This window comes from Carassius auratus, chromosome 15, assembly GCF_003368295.1.
Source record: "Carassius auratus strain Wakin chromosome 15, ASM336829v1, whole genome shotgun sequence".
NCBI classification, from domain to species: domain Eukaryota; kingdom Metazoa; phylum Chordata; class Actinopteri; order Cypriniformes; family Cyprinidae; genus Carassius; species Carassius auratus.
The window spans coordinates 24,622,586-24,644,022 of record NC_039257.1 but is presented as its reverse complement, the minus strand read 5'-3'; the positions used below and the strand labels follow the sequence as shown (position 1 = coordinate 24,644,022).

Genomic DNA, 21,437 nt, shown 5'->3' with positions numbered 1-21,437 from the left:
AATGTCTCAGCGGACAGAAACAGATTGAGTACTTTGACCAGTTCTGTCCCATTCTGGAGACTGGCAGTGTCAAGCTAGTTTGAGGCATTCCCTTAATCTGACCTTTGTGTCATTGGTCATTGTAAATCCAAGCATCTCCTGAGTTGAAGTTGTATGAATATATTGTGTGATTAATATCAGCAAAAAGCTAACTTACTTTGAACATAGACCTTACAGAAAAGGGGCTTTAACAGATTTGGTCAAAAGACTGCAGGACTCTCTGGACCTTTTTTGGAACAAGGGTTTTAACCAGGAATAATGTGATAAAAGTATGCAACATGATATTTGATTTGTTGCTCATTTTCCATAGCCCTGCCACTGTAAACACACTCTTAATAATGAGGTTCTTTATTGGCATTCATGGTTCCATTAAGAACCTTTTAAATCAGTGGAATCTTTCCACTGAACAAAAGATGATGCTGCATACATCATTTATCAGTATGGACAGACAAATGTGACCCTGGACCACAGAACCAATCATAACAAATAATCTTTCCATTGATGTCTGGTTTGATCGGAGGACAATATTTGTCTGAGATACAACTATTTGAAAATCTGGAATCTGAGGGAGCAAAAAAAATCTAAATATTGAGAAAATCATCTTTAAAGTTGTTCAAATGAAGTTCTTAGCGATGCATATTACTAATCAAAAGATTTGATATATTTACAGTAGAAAATTTACAAAATATCTTGATGGAACATGTTCTTTACTTAATATCCTAATGACTTTTGACATAAAAGAAAAATTGATAATTGTGACTCATACAATGTATTGTTGCCTATTGCTACAAATACATTTGTGCTACTTATGACTGCTTTTGTGCTCCAGGGACACATGAGGACTTTTTTGTTGAAAATTTGTACACTGTTTCTGGTCATGACAGAGTGTAAGACAGAGACTATGATTGATTTAATTTCTCATGACCCACACTGAACATAAAGGACAATTTGGAATGAAAAGGAAACATTTGTCTGAAAAGCATAAACAAAGACATAATTGACTGAATGAATGAGGGAGTGTGTGGTGTGTCTGTGCAAAATGAAGTGGCCGGAGCAATAGCTCAGCTCTCCACAAAGGTCAGTCTAGGTCCCTATCAGCCATGGCAGCGTCGTCACTGCCACAGCATTCTCTTCCTCTCGTCTCTGTCCTCAGGGGATGGGCCTTCAGATGGTGGCACTGGGGTGGAGCAGGACGAGGGCTGGAGCAGTGGTGTGGGCGCGGGCCCCGTCACCATCAGGGTCAGACTCTCCATGGAGTCGGCGTTGAGGAGGCGCTGGTTCTCATGCTGGGGGCAGATCACGTATCGGTTGGGGTGGTGCACTTCTACGGTGGCCACTGAGCCCGTACCCTTCAGGGCCCCGAGAGCACACGGTACCCCCATTATTGGATCACGGCCCCCCACAGCCCCCAGCTCTCCAGAGGTCTCCTCCATGTTGACATAGAGTATCTCATCCGGGTCTTGGCTCGGAAGATCTTCCAGGACCTTCTCGAGTTCGCATCGCAAGATCTCGAAGCTCGGCCTGTCCTTTGGGCTCAACAGCCAGCAGGAAAACATCAGGGAATAGCTGTGAGAAAAGAGAGGTGCACAGACGGACTGAATGTTAAACATTGCTTGTCTCATGATTGTTTGTGATGTTTGAACACAAAAAAATATTTGAGAGCCAGTATGAGAGGACAATTTTCACAAAAAACAACTTTTATTTCACTCTTTTTCTCACACAATGCTCTGTTTTGACTGTAATACTGTAATACTGGAGCTCCTCAGGGCTCTGTTCTCTCCCCACTGCTCTTCTCCCTCTACACCAATGACTGAACATCTAAAGACCTCTCTGTCAAGCTCCTGAAGATTGCAGATGACACCACGCTCATCAGCCTCAACCAGGACAGAGACGAGTCTGCTTACAGACAAGAGGTTGAGCAGCTGGCTGTCTGGTGCAGTCTCAATCTGCGTTGGCGTGGATTTAATCGTATGCAAACTTTAAGATCAAATATGTGCATACACACACTTTATAGATGCAGCACCAGAAGCACACACCACATTTGCAAAACCATACATTAATTATCGGCCTTTGACTCAGTTTTCAATTTCATAAAATATTTTTTGCAAAGCACAACACACTATTTTCTATGTAACACACACAAATCTAAGAGGAATTTGTTTGTTTTTTTTCAAAACATACAAACATAAACTAGGTTCCCTGAGATACGGGAACGAGTACTGCGTCTTGCTAAATGCTATTGGAAAAAGTGTTTTTTTTTTTTTTCTCCTGGACTGAACCCGTTTTCAATCACACAGTGAAACTACATGGCCATTGGTTCATGAAGTATGTTTTAAAAACGTACCAATGGCTTGGCAGAGGTGCTGAACAAACCTATGGCCGTGAAGAATGGGGAGTCATCTGCCTACATAAGCACCCACTTCACCCTTAGGTTACTATGACTGAAGCGACACCTGAGCCATGCTAGCAATGCAATACTTGCTCCCATATCTCAGGGAACCAAGCTTATGTTTGTAACTGAGTATGTTCCCTATCGATACTTCACTCATACTGCATCTTGCTAGACGCTATGGGAACATTACAATCACGCTATGCCGTGGCAGAGAAACGACAATAACATTCCTTGTCTTAGGCACCTCAGGGCCAAGAGAACAAGAACAATAACAAATAACAATAAAGTAAGCTCTGTGATTGGTCTGGGCATATTACATGCAAAATGCACTCAGAGTGAACTGTGCGACAGTTAAGCAAAAAGAACCCTTGCCTGCAAGGCAGAGACTTCAACGTTATAGAACCAAGTAAAAGTTGATGGCGAGGCCCAGCTGGCCGCCGCCATATTTCTGCAATGGCCAAGCTACCAGACAACTCCCACGAAGAGGCAATGCCACTAGTTGAGTGGGCTTTTACTCCAACGGACCATTTTAGGCCCAAGGAAGAGAGGGCTAGCAGAATAGTGTTGCGTTCAGGGATAAGCCGAGATAGCGTACTGATCACAAAGCATAGCAGGTACGAAACTGAACTTTATTGAACACTCGCACAGTGTCAAAACCCCCTGCTTAGGGGCGTGGCTCACTCAATAGCAATCTCACTAATCAGATATCACAACATCTCCCCTTACCAAAACAATAAACTTTGTGAACCCCAAAGTGTTACTATTTGTAGAAAAATAAACATACTGTAAGCATTTTAATTAATTCTAAGCACGTCATGCTTCTCTAACGTAAAATATAATTATTGCTTTAGGAACATCTTTTATCATTTTTTTTCTTCACATTACTGTACAATATTGGTGTTTTTTGTTGTTGTTGTTTTTGCAGATCTTTTTGAACCTCCGCGATTTATTCAGCATTTGTACGTTAAATCATAATACGCTTCTGTGGGCCTTTTTTGCCAATGCCTGCACCCCGGTTGCCTGGTGACCACGCCCCTCTTGCTGTCCTTCCTTTTTTCTTGTTGGAAACAGCATAAACTACGCTCTTACTTTAGCGTTTCTTTTGCCGCGGCATTTATGTTAATCAACAATTTATCGTTTGTTGGAGACTGTCCTAGCCGCTTCTTACACCATGTTGTGTTCAGGGATGAGCCGAGACAGCGTACTGATCACACAGCATAGCAGGTACGAAACTGAACTTTATTGAACACTCGCACAGTGTCAAGACCCCCTGCTTAGGGGTGTGGCTCACTCAGTAGTGATCTCATTAATCAGATATCACTACAAATAGCACCAATTATCCACTTAGAAAGTCTCTGCTTCATGACTGGGTGTCCTTAAGTGTGGCCACCAAAGCAAACAAAGAGTTTTCCAACTATTTAAACTTGGCAGAATGCTCAATGAACACTTTTTGGGCTTCGTGGCCATAGGTTGTGCAGCATCGCTGCTGAGCCATTGGTTCATTTTTAAAACATACTGCACGAACCAATGGCCATGCAGTTTCACTGCGTGATAAAAAAAAAGAAAAAAAAGCATCAGTTCAGTAGAATTTTTTTTTATTTTTCCCATAGCATCTAGTAAGGTGCAGTAAGAGTGAAGTATCAACAGGGAACCTTAAAACAAGCTTTTAAGGACACAAATAGTTGTACTGTAGATGTCAGGGTATTTCAAGTTGGAAAATTCAGTTGGATCATTTCTCACAAAAAAGGAAGGTAAGGAAAAGGAGAACTGACATACACCAATAATATTTAGTTTCTCAATATATCTCCTCTTCGAAGGATTATATCGGGTGGTGAAATAATCCTTTGACATGGTTAAAAATAATGAATGCTTCCTGTCACTGATTACGTTTCCCTCCAGTGGACATAGTTCTGAGAGTAACATGACACATTAAGCTCTACTTTTGTGTCCATGTGTTTTTTTTTTTTTTTTTTTTTTTTTTTACTTGTTTGCTGTACACCTTGTCACACAGCAGCTTTTAGGCATTGTTGTTTTTTGTAATAGGCAAGGCAATTTTATTTATATAGTGAAAGTGAAAATGGCGTGACATTCAGCCAAGTATGGTGACCCATACTCAGAATTTGTGCTCTGCACTTTAACCCATCCAAAGTGCACACACACAGAGCAGTAAACACACACACACTGTGAATATACACCCGGAACAGTGGGCAGCCATTTATGCTGCAGCGCCCGGGGAGCAGTTGGGGGTTCGATGCCTTGCTCAAGGCACCTAAGTCATGGTATTACCGGCCCGGGATTTGAACCCACAGCCCTAGGGTTAGGAGTCAAACTCTCTAACCACCGCATCTGATCTCTTCTGGAAGCTGGTTCCATCTGCAGGTGGCATAATAGCTAAAAGCAGATTCCCTTTGTTTTGTGTGAACCCTTGGTTTTTCTAACTGACTTGATCCTAATGATCTGAGTGCTCTGTTAGGTTTAAATTCAGTGAGCATATCCGCAATGTTTTTAGGTCCTATGCCATTTAGTGATTTATAAAAGTACTTTAAAATAAATCCTAAATGTAAATGGAAGCCAGTATAAGGACCTGAGGACTGCTGTGATATGCTCAGATTTTCTGGTTCTAGTCAGAATCCTGGCAGCAGTGTTCTGGATGAGCTGCAGCTGTCTAATGGTCTTTTTGGGAAGGCCAGTGAGGAGCCCATTACAATAGTCCACCCTGCTGGTGATAAAGGCATGAACAAGTTTCTCCAATTCTTGACTGGAAACAAAACATCTAATTCTTGCAATGTTTTTTTAAATGAGAGTATGCTGATTTAGTTACTGCTTTGACATGACTACTGAAACTAAGGTCTGTCTCCAGAATCACACCAAGATTCCTGACTAGATTTTTAGTTGTTTGACCCCTAGAGTCAAGGTATGCATTCACCTTGAACACTTCATCTTTGTTTCCAAATGCAATGACTTCAGTTTTTTCCTTGTTTAACTGAAGAAAGTTCTGGCACATCCAACTATTAATTTCATCAATGCATTGGCAGAGGGAGTCAATGTGGCTGTAGTCATTTGGAGATAAGGCTAGGTAAATCTTGGTATCATAAGCACAGCTGTGATAGGCAATTTGGTTCTTTCTCATTATTTGACTTTGTGGAAGCATATACAGGCTAAACAAGAGCGGTGCAAGAATTGAGCCTTGTGGGACTCCGCATGTCATGGATGTCCACTTAGACTTATGCTCTCCTAGACTCACATAATAGCCTCTCCCTTCTAAAGCCGCGTTTCCACCGCAGGAACTTTACCCAGGAACTAGGGACTTGGTCCGGTACTTGGTGTGTTTCCACCGCAGGAACCAGGAACTAAATAAAAGTTCCGGGTAAAAAAATGCCCCCCAGAAAGTCCCTGCTGGCGAGGTGGTACTTTTTTAAAGTTCCGGAACTTTCGGGGGCGGGACTTTGGCGCTAAACATGCTGATTGGTTGAGTTCACACAGCATTGGTTGAGTTCAACCACCATTTATTCGGATCAACATTTTCAAAATATTACTGTTATTGGGTCATGAAATGTAATTTTAAAAGTATTTCAGGCGAGAATGTAGTTGTTTAAAACTCAAATCTGTTGTTTATTTATAAAGACAGCGCCTATTTAAAAATGTGTTTCGCCGATCTCGTAGACGGTGAGCTCCACTCGATTAGCGGGAGCTCAGTCCTCATGTTTCCGCCGAGAAGCAGCCTCTCCTGGGATAGACCTTCTGTGCCGCTGGCTCTGATGTGTCTTTAGTGGTTAAACATAAAATATAATTCAGCTGCGGGGTAAATCTAACAGGTTTTCTTTGGTCTGTATTCAATTTATCTATATGTTAAAATGAAAATAAAAAAGGCGAATTTATATAATATTTCGTTTCATTGTAATGGCTGCATATACACATTTCCCTGAACTAAGTACATTTCTGCAGCTGTTATTATGTTTAAATGAAAATGAAAGGAGGCAGTGGTATTTTATATCCTATTTTGTGTTATTGTAAATATACTGAGGGGAAATTGCTGTAGCCAAAGCCATCTGAGTTCACGCAGCATTGGTTGAGTTCAAACACCATTTATTCGGATCATTTTCAAATATTACTGTTATTGTGTCATAAAATGTAATTTTAAAAGTATTTCAGGCGAGAATGTAGTTGTTTAAAACTCAAATCTGTGGTTTATTTATAAAGACAGCGCCTATTTAAAAATGTGTTTCGCTGATCTCTGCGACGGTGGGCTCCACTCGATCAGCGGAAGCTCAGTCCTCATGTATCCGCAGAGAGCAGCCTCTCCTGGGATAGACCTTCTGATATGTGCCGCTGGCTCTGATGTGTCTTTAGTGGTTAAACATAACATATAATTCAGCTGCGGGATAAATCTAACAGGTTTTCTTTGGTCTGTATTCAATTTATCTATATGTTAAAATGAAAATAAAAAAGGCGAATTTATATAATATTTCGTTTCATTGTAATGGCTGTATACACATTTCCCTGAACTAAGTACATTTCTGCAGTTGTTATTATGCTTAAATGAAAACGAAAGGAGGCAGTGGTATTTGATATCATATTTCGTTTTATTGTAAATATACAGTAAGGAAAATTGCAGTAGCCAGGACGAGCAGACTGAAGTTATCAAGTACGCTGCTGTTTATAGATTTACCGGACTTGCGTCGTCGCGGACATCACACTCCCCAGAGGAATGCACAAAGTCTGAACCAACTACCGAGGATGCACGTCCAAAATCAGCGTACTTTTTTTTTTTTTTTTTTTTTTAATCAGCGGTACTTCGTATTGAGAAACGCGCGCAGACCTACGTCACCAGTCTATTTGCCTAATCTACCCGGTACTTTACACCGCGGTGGAAACACAGAAAGCAACAGGTCTGGGGGGAAAAAAGTTCCTGGGAAAAAAAGTTCCTGGTACAAATGTTCCGGGTAATTTCGGTGGAAACGCGGCATAAGTAATACCTGAACCATCTGAGTACCATCCCAGAAAGCCAGACCCAGTTTTCTAGTCTCTCTAGAAGTATATTATGATTGACAGTGTCAAACACAGCACTAAGATCTTGTAGAACCAGGACCGATATTTTGCCAGAATTAGAATTAAAGTGAATATCATTTATTATCTTAATGAGTGCTGTCTCGGTCAGAAACCAGGTTGAAAATTGTCCAGGTATCATTTTGAGTTTAATTTAATTTAAGTTTTTTTTTTTTTTAAAGGAAGTTTTGATATTGGTCTATAATTGCTCAATATGGTGTTATCAAACTTGCTATTTTTCAGAAGGGGCTTAACAACTGCAGTTTTCAGAGAGTTTGGAAAAGCCCTAGAAAGAACTGTGCTTCTTAACAGGTCAGCACTCTTTTGAAAAAAAACAAAACAACGTTGACGATTTAAGGAGCTGTAATATTTATTCCAAAGTTTTTCTATCAGTTGGTTCAAAAACAGACATAGTTACTTATTTTTAAATTGCGGTCCAATCTATCTGACCTTTCTATAACATCAGGATGTGCAAATCACCTTCCTGCTATTAATGATCTTCATAGAAAAGAAGGATGCAAAATCATTGCATTTGCTGTCTGAGAGCATTTCACTGGGAATCTGACTTGGGGGGAGTTTGTCAGTCTCTCAACAGTGGCAAAAAGAGTACGATTCTTGTTAAAGTTACTGTTAATTAGGTTTGAGAAGAAAGTTTGCCTAGTTTCCAGAGATGTATAAAGTACTTGATCCTAGAACTGCATTGGTTCCTTCTGCATTCATAGCTCAGCAGTGCTACTTCCTTTAAAGCAATGCTTATGTCTTGGTTGAAAGTAGTGTTAACCAGAGGATAAATACATGTTAACCCAGGTCTAAGCACAGTGTGAAAAGCCGAACAGGTTTTTGAAAGGCATACTTACATACTATCCAGGCAGTCTGGAGGCTGTTTCAGACGGTTGCCCTGCCTCAGATAATCATAGATTTCACTGTTTTCCACTCCAGGGTACGGTGTCTGACCTCGAGTGGCGATCTCCCACATTGTCACTCCAAATGACCACTGCAGGACAGACAGATACACCTTCATGAAAGTATGAATGCTGAGAAAGAGCAGTAGATGTAAATCAACAGTCAATATCATTTGAGAGGTGTAGCAAGTTATTACATTTATTTATCTTTGGAATAATGTATCATTCTCCATAAGACCAGGCATCATCGCCTTGATAAACTGAACTGAGCTGGATGATAGCATCACTGAATTCAATGATGAACTGCCTTTTTGTATTATTCACACACTATTTTCCTATTTAATGCTGTTCAGTTGCTTTGACACAATCTGTATAGTTAAAAGCGCTATATAAATAAAGGTGACTTGACTTGCTCTAGTGTGAACAAGGATCAGAAACACTTCCACTGCTATGCTTGTTCAAGCTCTGGAAGGCTCTGAATCGGTTCTTTGTTGTGTTTATCAAATCCCGGACGTCTTACCACGTCACTCTTAGTGGTGTAGACTCTGTCCGCCAGACTCTCGATGGCGATCCACTTGACAGGCATCTTAGAGATGCGTCCTTGTCTGTAGTAGTCTCCATTATAGATCTTCTTAGACAAGCCAAAGTCCGCCACGCACACATTCATGTTCTCATTTAACCTGGTTAGCAAATACAACACTTGAATCAGTATATTAGATGTCGATTTCTGTAGTAAGTAGCAGTGTGTGAAGCATATGAGCAGTGTTTGTTTCCCACCAGCACTCACATGCAGTTTCGAGCGGCCAGGTCTCTGTGGATGAAGTTTTTTCCACTCAGGTACTCCATTCCTCTAGCGATATCTGTCATGAACTTCACCAGCATCTGAGAGGGCAGATACTACACAAAACAGACAGAGAGATTCTATTTATATAATTAATATGGTCATCAAACAGCTGTACAAAGTGAATGGGTATTTCATTGTGATGTAATATTTGTCAGAGGATGTTTTTTTTCTTGCTTTGACAGGTAGGTGGTGCCAGAGACTTTCCCACATGCATGCACTGACAATAACATAAATCATAGACCAGTGGGCTTTAAAAACACTTCTGCAGTTCAACACGTTCCTGAGAGAATGCACTGTGTTTATTGAGAATGTGCATGATGTCTGTGATTTAGAGGAACTTCAGTTTTGATTACAAAGGAGTTTCACATCTCTGACCATGAGGATGTGCATCTAACCACAAAACAAACCGGTCATCAATTAGATCTTGACAGAATCATTCACTTGCTTTGCTTTCCTTCACAGTGCTCACATTAATCAGGGCTGGAGTAATGTTTGTAACGCTGGGGCCAGAGAGGACAATCTGTGTCTGTGTGAGCCATTCTTTCACATCTGTGCATAAAACCCCAAATATATAACCTTTTCCCCATTTATTTTCCCTGTTATTATAGATTTTTGTTTTGAGACAAATTTGTTATTATTCAAAGGAATTGTTCATCCAAAATCTAAATTTACTAACATTCATGTGGTTCCAACATATTAATTTAGTTAGTTGGTTAGTATGAATATGTTTATATTGCTTTCATTTTATGAAAAAGAGCAGCATGACCATGAACTTTTCTGAAAGAAAGTCCAAGGGTTTGTAACAACATGAGCAAATGATCACAGACCTTTCATTTCTGGGTGAACTATGTTTTATAAGGAAACTGACACTCTTTTAGTGTTAATCAGTGCTGAATCACTTTTCTGATCTATGTCTTAATGGGACTTGCGATATCTGCTGTTTATTATTCTAGCGCTCCAGATCCGTCTCTCTCTCGTGTCCAGTGTTTCCCTCACCACAGGTGCGTCTCCGAGTCTGGAGTACAGCAGGTAGCTGTGGAGGTCACCGTGCTTCATGTAGGGAAGAATGACCACAGGAGACGGATAGCCTTCGCTCTCCACCGTCTGCAGACACACACCTGTCACACAACACACAGAACATCACTCTCATCCTGCCTGAACACACCACAACCAGACTGACACCTGTCTACAGAAGGATTCACTAGTGTACAGTTAATAAATAATACAATTAAAACTGTACAGTGATCACTTTCCAGATCTCCGTAATGACAGGGGAAAATAATATCAACCATTCAGTGTCAGTAGTGCAAGTCTAATTACTCAATCAAGTATTTCTTACTGAATATTCTGTTTTACTCTGAAAATATAATCATGCTGAAGGTTTTTTATTTATTCTGAGCTCATTCAAGTCTGCCGCATCTTTCGTGTCTTTATTTCTTTAATTAAAATGAGGTAGAATATGAAGTAGCTTATTAATTCTATATGTATTTATATTCTGTCTTCATGTGTTTTCAGAGCAACTAGGCTGAACTAATTTGATCTATAATGCTGAAGATAGTTGATTGCCAATAGGACCATGTGACCAGGCTCTGTTACTGTATTTGACACGATGGAGAAGTGCATGTTACTGTAAGTAAAACTTTCCCGCTTACCGAGGAGCCGCATGACGTTCTGATGATCGAACTCCTTCATGCACGCCGCCTCTCTCAGGAAATCTTCCATTTCAGTGCGAGTGCAGATAGCAACTGAGCAATACACAGCAGGAGCACGAGGTTAGTCTGATGAACATGATCACAGCTGTTTTCAGAGATGCTGCAGTCGCTCGACTCACTTTTCATGGTCTTCACTGCCACTTTGAGCACAGAGTCCTCCTGAGAGAGTGAACCCTCCATGACCGAGCCGAACTCACCTGCACACACACACACACACACACACACACACGTTACACTCAGATCGTCAGTCCAGACAGTACAGCACACTGATCCCTGCGGCTCACCTTCCCCGAGTGTTTTTCCCAGCGTTAGCCTGTGTCTGTCCACCATCACGTCCTGTAGCTTTTGCTTGAGCTCATCGCTGATCCCCAGAGAGTTCACTGAGAAAACAGAGAAGATTTCAGAGCCTCTTTGGGTGTTTTCAACAACATGTGAAAAAACAATCTATTCTTTAGAGAGAAACCTGATTTGGGCATTGATATAATGCTGTTTCCTCTCTGTACTGTAATACGATCATCAAGTGACACAATCAGCCAAAGTCAGTGACGTCTGCTGAATACACAATGATTTCTGTTTACACTCGCTTTATTTCATTTACAAGAACCTGCTTATCATGTCACGTACACGAAATCTAAACAGTCAGTTTAATTCTATTCAGATTACAAAATCAGAGGCACTTTGAAAATAATGAAAATCTAATTTCTTTTATGAGAATAAATTTCACTCACAGAGAATTTCCATGTGAAAAAAGGTTTAATAATATTCTAATAATAATAACAAACAACGTAATAATGAGACAATATTCTGGTGGTCTGGATTCATAAAAACTTGATAACCCTAACTTGACATATGTGTGCATATAATTAACCCTATTAACAATAAAATGAGCCAAAGGCAGAAGAGGAAGTGCCCTTGAGTTTTCCTAATTCAAGACCCAGTTTCATTCTAAAATACAATTCAGAAGTAGCACATTTGTTCATGAGTGTAGTTAATCTAACATTCATATAATCTCAAGTGTGATGAAAGTGAACCAATTTGGCCTAGAGTCCAAAATAGTGAGCTCAGTAAACTGTATTTCAGAGCTATGACTGAAGAACTGTGACGACACTGACACAAGCTGCTCTTCATATTTGACGAGATTAGATGAACTAGCTTTTCCCAATCGCCTCTATCTGAAGAATGCCCGATTCTCCTGAAGCATGATTTTAAAATTGTTGCAAGATTGTTTTGCACTTTAAACTGAACCCAGATGGGAATCGAGAGAGTTGGGATAGATAGAGACTGAAAAAACTGAAAAATGGATTGTAATGGAGCTTGTCCAGATGACATAAAGCCTCCACCCTTTACTACTGCTCAAAACCAAGCTTACGCTATCATGACTGTCATGTCACAACAGACAATGTCAGCTTCACTGGAATGTTCTGGATCAGAAACCGAATGCGATGCAGACCTTGAAATGGTGCAGAGGTTCAGCTTTGATTCAGTGATTCAGCTCATGAGTGTTACAGTCAAGATTTGCATCCACTGGAGTCCAGCATTAAACACGACTGCTTTCCTCTGAACTCATTCTCAGCTCACGGGGAGATCATGTATCAAAGATTGGGAAAGACTAATCAAATGCACTTGGATGGATGTCTATTCCTGATGTTAAAGGAATATTCCAGGTTCAGAGCATGTTCAGCTCAACGTTCATTATGACAACAATTTATTTTTAATTGTCCCTCCCATAAAACTGAGGTTATATTGATGGACTTCCAATGGATGTAAATGAGAAAAACAAAACAAACAAAAAACAAAATTGCATTAAAACACACACAGTTTTTGTTAATATGACTTTAGTGTGTGATTTTCTTTCTGTAAGGCATTGCTGTCTTCTTCTGCTTTACAGCTGATGGATTGACCTCACACTGTCATTGATCTGAACTGACTTGAGCTGAATAATCTTCAGAGCAGAATCTGAACAGTTGTGTTTCCATACTTGGTTCCTTTACTTTGCTGTTTATCACTGTGTGTTATAGAAATAAATGTGATGACTTGAAAAGTTTTGGAGTTTGTTGAGTAATAGTAATGCTGATGCTAAAGCAATAGCACAGTGTATAAGAATCTGGACAATATTATAATACATGCTGTTTGCAACCAGTAATAACAGCATATTACCAAAGTGTTGTGTAATGAGTGTGTGTGGCATGTACAGTATGTGCATCTGTTTGCTGAGGTTTATTACTCCCAGCTGTGACTTTATGATGATTTCTACAAGAATGTACACCTGCAGGAATCACAGGATGTGTGCGTGTGTGTGTGTGTGTGTGTGTGTGTGTGTGTGTGTGTGCGCGCGTGTCCCATGAGGAAACAAGCTTATGAATCATATAGAATGAAGTGTTTAGAGAATGTATAAATGCCTGTTGTTTTGTGTGAGAGTTATGTTTAGGTATAGGGTTTTGGTAATAAAAGATAAAGTTAGTACAGTAGAAATCCAGCCATAAAATATGACTATGTGAATGTGTTATCTGTTGGTCTCTGTTTCTCTGTATGATTTTCCCTCTCTCTATCCAGTTTTGTTGCGTGTTGAGGCACATCGGTGACAAATCCACCAGACTTGAGGTGAAATGTGATAGCAGGTTATGAGTGCACAGCTCTGTCAAACAGTGAAAACATCTCACATGCATGCAGTCTGGCTCATCTTCTGTCATGAAATACACTCTTGAGAGCATTAAATATATATAACTCCATGATATAACTCACATCACGATCGTGATCACAGTTATGTGCATACAGCAGTACTTGTAAGACAGGTTAAAAAGTTGAGGTTTTAGTCTTCAGTCTGTGCAAGTGAATCGCTGCTGTCATGACAGTCATGAAGCTAGATGTGAGAATCAATACAACACAAGTTTATTTGCATTAAAAGCACAATATGTGGATCTAAAATACCAATCTGCAGTGTGAGACTCTCCTGTAGTTCAGACAGAACAGCAGTGTCATTGACAAATGCTAAAACTAGTATGCTAATCTTAACATGACACCATTGCTGATGGTTGAACTTTGATTTGAGCAATCAAACAATAACATGAAAGTAAAGTTTTCAAACTTTGAATTAATAATATTAATTATTCCTATGGTATTCCCTCAGATGAGTTCTCGAGCAGGAGTTCCTGATCTGGTTACAGATACATGTGTGACCATCTAAAGACTCGAATGTTCACATGTTACTCACGTGTGGCTTCTGCCGTGCGTCGGCTGTATGTTCGACGAGCTCGGTATCGCACCACGAGTTCACCGCTCTCCATCATGGGCTCAAACGCCTCACTTTACAACAACACACACAAAACAAACTCTTTGAGCCCACATATTCTTCACATGGAACAGTGCTTTTTAGTGTTTGATCATTTCTTTATTCAGTTATGTTTTTGGTGGGTCATTACACCCACCCAAAGCGCGTCTCCTTCCGCCTCAGCCGGGTCACGTACACGGCCAGCAGCACCGCTAGCGCTACAGTAGCAGTGATGGCCATGACCACGTACCACCAGTGCCAGGAGAACACCGGAGGACTCTCCATACCTTCACACAGACGCAGAGACAGAAAGGTCAAGATTGTCAGTCTAAACAAGATTATAAAAAAGAAAGGGAAAACATGCAAGCACTGAAGTGTGTAGCTCCGTTTGGAAACTGAATGAGCTTAGGATTTCAAAGCTCTTGAATCTAATGCATGTCCTGCCTGTGTTTTTGCTTTATAGTCTTTTAGTTTGTAGTTCTTGCCCTTGTGTTTCCAGTTCTCATTGTCAGGTCTTGCCCTTTCCATGTTTCCTTTACTTTCGTTATTATCCCTCATTTCTGAGTCCATTTCAAGAGTTAGGACACAACACTCTGCTGCATTACATACATGTTAGACAGATTCTGAGGCAGAACTGCACTCTAGTCAATCCCAGAATGCAATGCAATGAGCTCAGAGAATAATAATGTGTAAGAGGGTCACACCGGATGCATCTAGCAGACCACAAAGAGCATGCTAAAAGTTTGTCTTTCTGTGGTTGAGCAGCTTGAATAAAGTTTATGCTACATATAGATGATATGCATTATATTCATCTGTCTGGTTAGTCCCCCACAGCTAAGTCGAGAACCTCAGGTTTTTCTCCCTCGTCACCTAAACATTTTATGGAGTTTCACCAGGATAGACTTGGGTTTGATGAATGATAGCATCCCGCTGCACTACGCTGATTCCCACCAGAACAATATCTTATATATTTGATCATGGTCATCTGTTCAGAGACTAGAGACTGAATGTGTTTTGTTCAGCTGGTCATTGGTTGAATTAGCTCATTAAAATGACCTCAGTGCAAGACAGTCCACATTTATAGCAGGGTGTGTTTCTTCTAGAGAACGTCCTAAAATCTTTCCACATGCCTCCCACTCAACAAAACTCCTGCAACTCATTTCCTTCCATTTCTTTCTGTTCCTTTCGTGACCTCATTTCTCTTTTTCTTCCTCTTTCTGAGACAGCAACAGCAGACAGAAAAATAAAAAACAACACTTAAAGAAGGACTCTAAATAAGGGAACTAAAAGGAAAAGTTCACTTCTGTATCTTCTGTGGGTCCTATTTTTGTGGGATGAAATGTCTGAGATGAGTTACATTTTGTGTCTTCCTGACATCTTAATTAAAACATAGAGATTTATGTGAGGGTTAGGTTTAGGGTAAGCATCACGGTAGAACAAATATAATTAGATCAATATAAAAGCAATAGGAAGAGGTGTACAAACACGTGTGTGTGTGTGTGTGTGTGTGTGTGTGTGTCACTCACCTCTGGATTGCCCCGTTTCTGCAAAACATTGCAAGAAAAAAAGAGCGTTATCATTCAGTGGAACTGTTAGACCTGTGAGAATTTAGATGTGGTGACTGTCTGCCTGCTTTCACACCTGCAGGAACGAGCGTGATGGTTTGGAGGGGTGTCCAGGGCCCCTGTCCCGCTCCGGTGTATGCACACACTCTGAAGGAAACGTTCGACAGGGGGACTGAGAGATTGACAAACAGCTCTGTGTCCAAACCTGTGTCCACCACAACCTGCTGCATGGGATACACGCAGAACAATCCATCATAAAGCAATCCGGTCAACATCAGACACTACTGATACAGAGAAAATAAATGATAAAACAATATACACTTGGTAATTCTGCAGAGATTAAGGAATGGAAATGCAAAAACAAAGGCAGATATTGCTGCCAGTGTGTGTGTGTGTGTGTGTGTGTGTGTGCGCTCTTGTTTTTGTGTCATATCAGGACACAACTCTGTATAATGACATGGGTATGACACAGGTATTACAAGGAGAGGGAGACTTATGAGGACATAACCCATGTCCCCATTTTTCAAAACACTTATAAATCATACAGAATGAGTTTTTCTGAGGTAGTAAAAATGCACAAAGTTTCCTGTGAGGGTTAGGGTTTACATTTACATTTACATTTAATCATTTAGCAGACGCTTTTATCCAAAGCGACTTACAAATGAAAATAATAGAAGCAGTCAGGTCAACAAGAGAACAACAACAGTATACAAGTGTCATGGCAAGTCTCAGTTAGTCTAGTACAGAACCCATAGCCAGGTTTTTTTTTTGTTTTGTTTTTTATAAATGAAAAGACAAGAAAAGGAAAAGTCCTAGTGTTAGTTGGATAAGTGCAGGCGAAAAAGATGAGTCTTTAGATGTTTCTTGAAGATGAGTAAAGAATCAGCTGTACGAATTGAGATTGGGAGGTCATTCCACCAGCTGGGCACAGTCCAGGAAAAGGTTCGTGAGAGTGATTTTGAATTTCTTTGGGATGGCACCACAAGGCGTTGTTCACTTGCAGAGCGCAAACTTCTGGAGGACACATACGATTTAACCAGTGAGTTTAGGTAAGTTGGTGCCGTGCCAGTGGTCGTCTTGTAGGCAACAGTACCTTGAATTTGATGCGAGTGAGGAGAGGAGTAACATGAGCTTTTTTTGGCTCATTGAAGACAACCCTCGCTGCTGCATTCTGGATCATTTGCAGAGGCTTGACAGTACATGCAGGAAGAGCCAGGAGAGCATTAAAAAAGTCCAGTCTGGAGAGAACAAGAGCTTGGACAAGAAGTTGGGTTGCTTGCTCTGACAGGAAGGGTCTAATATTCCTAATGTTGTATAAGGCAAACCTGCAGGACCGGGTCGTTGTAGCAATGTGGTCTGTGAAGCTTAACTGATGATCCATCACAACTCCTAGGTTTCTGGCTGTCCTCGAAGGAATAATGGTTAATGAACCCAGCTGTATAGAGAAGTTGTGATGAAGCAATGGGTTAGCTGGGATCACCAGGAGTTCAGTCTTTGTAAGGTTAAGCTGAAGGTGATGGTCATTCATCCAGCTAGAAATGTCACTCAGACAGGCTGAAATGTGAGCCGCTACCGTTGGGTCATCTGACTGGAATGAGAAGTAGAGTTGGGTGTCATCAACGTAGCAGTGATAAGAAAAGCCATGCTTCTGAATGACAGATCCTAAAGATGTCATGTAGATGGAGAAGAGAAGTGGTCCAAGTACTGAGCCTTGAGGAACCCCAGTAGCAAGGTGGTGTGACTTAGAAACATCACCCCTCCAAGACACACTGAAGGATCTGTCAGAGAGGTAGGACTTAACCCACAGGAGAGCAGTTCCAGAGATGCCCATCTTTCTGAGAGTGGACAGGAGAATCTGGTGATTAACAGTGTCAAAAGCAGCAGACAGGTCCAGTAAGATGAGTACTGAGGATTTTGAAGCTGCTCTTGCTAGTCGCAGGGCTTCAGTAACCGAGAGCAGAGCAGTCTCAGTTGAGTGGCCACTTTTGAAGCCAGATTGGTTGCTGTCCAGGAGGTTGTTCTGTACAAGGAACATAGAAAGCTGGTTGAACACAGCTCGCTCAAGTGTCTTTGCAATGAATGGAAGAAGGGATACCGGTCTGTAGCTTTCAAGAACCGCTGGATTTAGAGATGGTTTCTTGAGCAGTGGGCTTACCTGAGCCTGCTTGAATGCTGAGAGAAATATTCCAGAGTGAAGAGAGGAGTTGATAATGTGAGTAAGTGAAGGTATGACTGAAGAAGAGATCGCTTGAAAGAGGTGAGTGGGGATAGGATCAAGTGGACAAGTAATAGGATGAAGTTTGGAGATGTCCATCTCTGAGAGTGGAGAGGAGGAGGATAAAGAGTGTGCATCGGTCATTGTGAAGTTGTCCTCAGTCTGCAGTGTGGAGAATTGGTCACTGATGGATCTTGTCTTATTTGTGAAGAAAACTGCAAAGTCGTCCGCTGGAAGAGTCGATGGAGGAGGTGGAGGCGGTGGATTAAGAAGAGAAGAGAAAGTCTTGAAGAGTGTCCGAGCATCACAACAGCTGTTAATTTTGTTGTGGTAGTAGGATGTTTTAGCCGTGAAGACATTTGCAGAGAAGGAAGAGAGGAGAGACTGATACACACTGAGGTCCGTAGAGTTTCTTGATTTCTGCCATTTCCTGTGTTTGTGTGTGTGTGTGAGAGAGAGAGAGAGAGAGAGTGTGTGTGTGTGTGTGTGTGTGTGAGAGAGAGAGAGAGAGAGTGTGTGTGTCTGTGTGTAAGTGGGGTCACCTGTCCCAGGTTAGGTGCGCTGTACTCCATCCTGTATCCCTGCAGATGTCCGTTCATCTTTCCAGGAGGTTCTGTCCATCTCAGAATCACTTCTGTTCCATTCACCACAGCTGTCACATTGTCGGGGGCTGAATCGGGAACTAAAACACACATAAAATGCCACAAATTAACATTCTCCTTCAAACTGTGAAATAACTCAGACTCACTGGAAATATGTAACTTAATTTTGCAAAAAAAAAAAAAATTAGCTATATATACATTTCACTGCAGTGATAATATATATATATATATATATATATATATATATATATATATATATATATATATATATATATATATATCCAGTATATATACAAAAATACATATATAAAATATTTAATACAATATATACATATATTTTAGTATATTTCTTTTTTTAATTAGGTTAGTAAACTAACTTTTTAGCTCACTCGGTACAGAACTGCACATGTGATGTGAAATGACCAATGTAATAAAACGCCTCATTTACCTGTTTCTGAGAAAACTGAACACACTGTTTAGGGACACTTTAAAACTGCTGTGAAACATTCTGCAAGCAACTACGATGTAAAGTAATTGTTGACATGTCATCTTAAATATGAAAAACACAAAGAGCTGCCTATTTTAAACAGATAATGTGAAAACCTTATTTCCTCAATTTACCCACAAATTGAATGCTGGAAATGAAATGAAGTGGAAATGACTTTTTCTTAAAGGAAACCACATTAAGAACAGACACAAAGATGTTTTGACAGTCTTCAGAGTCCATGAGAAGTGTAATATCACGTGTGTAAGAGTATCCCAAAATTGAGAAGAGAGTGTGCAGATTGTGTCTTTACTGAAGAGACAGAGCTTAAGCTACGACAAAATACACACTTACTAATAAATGTCCAGTGTATAATATTACAGACAACTCTAGTGTTTTCTTCTTTAAAGAAAAACAACAGTGTTAAATATAATTTACTTGCGATGTGGTTTATGAGACAGCAATGTGAAACAGCTGTGACAATCTGAAGCATTGCATAATGCCTGCCGTTGCACTGCTTCTCTGTTTTTATTGTTCATATAATGAGCAGAGAAAAGGTAGAGATAATGAAGATAGGGCTGCTTGATCATTGATCTCTATTGAGCTGGTTGGATAGATGGTGTAATTACTGATGATGTTACTTATCTGTGTGTGCTCCTCCCAAAATGTGTTAATAAAACATCACCTAGTGTTCTCTGCAGAGTAGCGAGACCGTACCACAGTCTGAACATACTTGTGTTTCTGACATATTTTACCAAAGTGCATCTAAGAGTCTCTTTTACTTTCTCTCTGTTTCTTTGTTTTTGTCTGGGTGTGTGAGTGTGTGTGTGTCTGTGTGTATGTGTGTGTGGGTGTGTGAATGTGTGTAGGTGTGTGAGTGTGTATGTGTGTGTGTGTGCGAGTATGTATGTGTGTGTGTAGGGGTGTGTGAGTGTGTGTGTGTGTAGGGGTGTGTGAGTGTGTGTGTGTGTAGGGGTGTGAGTGTGTGTGTGTGTGTAGGGGTGTGCGTGTGTGTGTATGTGTGTGTGGGTGTGTGAATGTGTGTAGGTGTGTGAGTGTGTATGTGTGTGTGTGTGCGAGTATGTATGTGTGTGTGTAGGGGTGTGTGAGTGTGTGTGTGTGTGTAGGGGTGTGAGTGTGTGTCTGTGTGTGTGTGTGTAGGTGTGTCTGTGTGTGTGTGTGTGTAGGTGTGTTTACTAACTTCCCAGAACAGAATGCTCTTCAGCGTCAGATTCAAACAGTTTCTCAGTGTATTTTCTCTATTCCAGCTATGAGAGCGCACTCTTTGTTACTCCATATTTGCAGCCTCCTCCTCACCCCTGCGCTGGAGACGCTGAGGAACATGGCGCGGCGCTCCGATGATGTTATCAGGAAGAGTTTATGTCTGATTGTTTCCACATGTGTTTCTGGCTCATGGCTGTGAAAATAGCATTTTGTCAAAAGTCTCTGCTTCCTCTCCCTCCTCTATGCCCTAACCCTCTCTCAATAACTTTTCCTCAGTGGAAATCTTCTCCTACACTTCCAGTCCGATCCGATCATGTGCACAGTACATGAGCACAGCGCTAGAAACCAGGAAAAATAACTTCAAAACTGTATGTTAGTGAATCAGGAAGGAGCTTGTCAAAAATATGTAGAGGATTCAGAAATTATTCGGTGTAAATCATCTGGTGTGTCTAATGAGGGAAACATACAAAATTTGCAGTGATGGTGATCTAGGAGAGGTTAAAAAACCCCTGCGATGTTAAATGTCCATAATCATTAGTGTAATGTGAATTAGTATAATGTGGACAATGTGCTGCACTATCATGAAGCTAATTTTACAGTTTAGATCCTACGTTACTCAGTTTGGAGCCGTGACCTGCACATGTTGAGATGCACCAGCATTATGAAACGAGTCGAGCGTTTCACACGTGCTGCTTTACAAGGCCTGAACCTCAGTCTTAAAGCAATTAGTCACAAATTGTGTTGTTTACAGTTTGCGGTGCATGTGGTGTAAGATCTGCTTTCAGAAAGGTTTCTCTCATGTAGACTGGGGCTGTGTTTATGGGAAAATAGGCACATACACACTAAACTCGGTTGGCAATTCACCTTTTTGTGCTTAATCCTGTTCTGTTCACATACCTTTGTACCAACCTTGATCATACCTACGTATGTGCAATGCAAGCATATGGGCCTTGATCAATTTGTGCTGCCAGACCTTACAAAAAGAAAAAGAAAAACAGCAAACAAGCACAAAATAAATATAAATAAATCCAAATATTTATTTTGATAGCTTTATGAGTCGAGCAGAAAATAACAGTCCCAAAGATGCCTGTAATAAGCTGACATGGCCACACAGCGAGAGCACGCTTCAGACAGTCTTCAGACT

At 40.7% G+C, this 21,437-nt stretch overlaps 1 protein-coding gene across 2 annotated transcripts in view; it reads right to left on the bottom strand.

Annotated features, from left to right (window-relative positions):
• Nucleotides 1–750: 750 nt before the first annotated feature.
• The window catches only part of LOC113115415 (tyrosine-protein kinase receptor UFO-like), a 1,029,470-nt gene continuing 1,008,783 nt past the window's right edge, over nt 751–21,437 (bottom strand). Inside the window, exons 8-20 of one of the 2 annotated variants that reach the window (XM_026282975.1) lie at nt 18,526–18,665; nt 15,845–15,989; nt 15,730–15,747; nt 14,361–14,490; nt 14,147–14,238; nt 11,220–11,315; nt 11,055–11,132; nt 10,876–10,968; nt 10,220–10,341; nt 9,167–9,276; nt 8,900–9,059; nt 8,335–8,471; nt 751–1,605 (exon numbers count right to left, since the gene is read on the bottom strand). In XM_026282975.1, the coding sequence (XP_026138760.1) occupies nt 1,152–1,605; nt 8,335–8,471; nt 8,900–9,059; nt 9,167–9,276; nt 10,220–10,341; nt 10,876–10,968; nt 11,055–11,132; nt 11,220–11,315; nt 14,147–14,238; nt 14,361–14,490; nt 15,730–15,747; nt 15,845–15,989; nt 18,526–18,665 (1,775 nt within the window). In that variant the 3' untranslated portion in view covers nt 751–1,151. Of the gene's footprint in view, nt 1,606–8,334; nt 8,472–8,899; nt 9,060–9,166; nt 9,277–10,219; nt 10,342–10,875; nt 10,969–11,054; nt 11,133–11,219; nt 11,316–14,146; nt 14,239–14,360; nt 14,491–15,729; nt 15,748–15,844; nt 15,993–18,525; nt 18,666–21,437 lie in introns of both variants that reach the window. The other variant, XM_026282974.1, reaches the window with a different exon arrangement.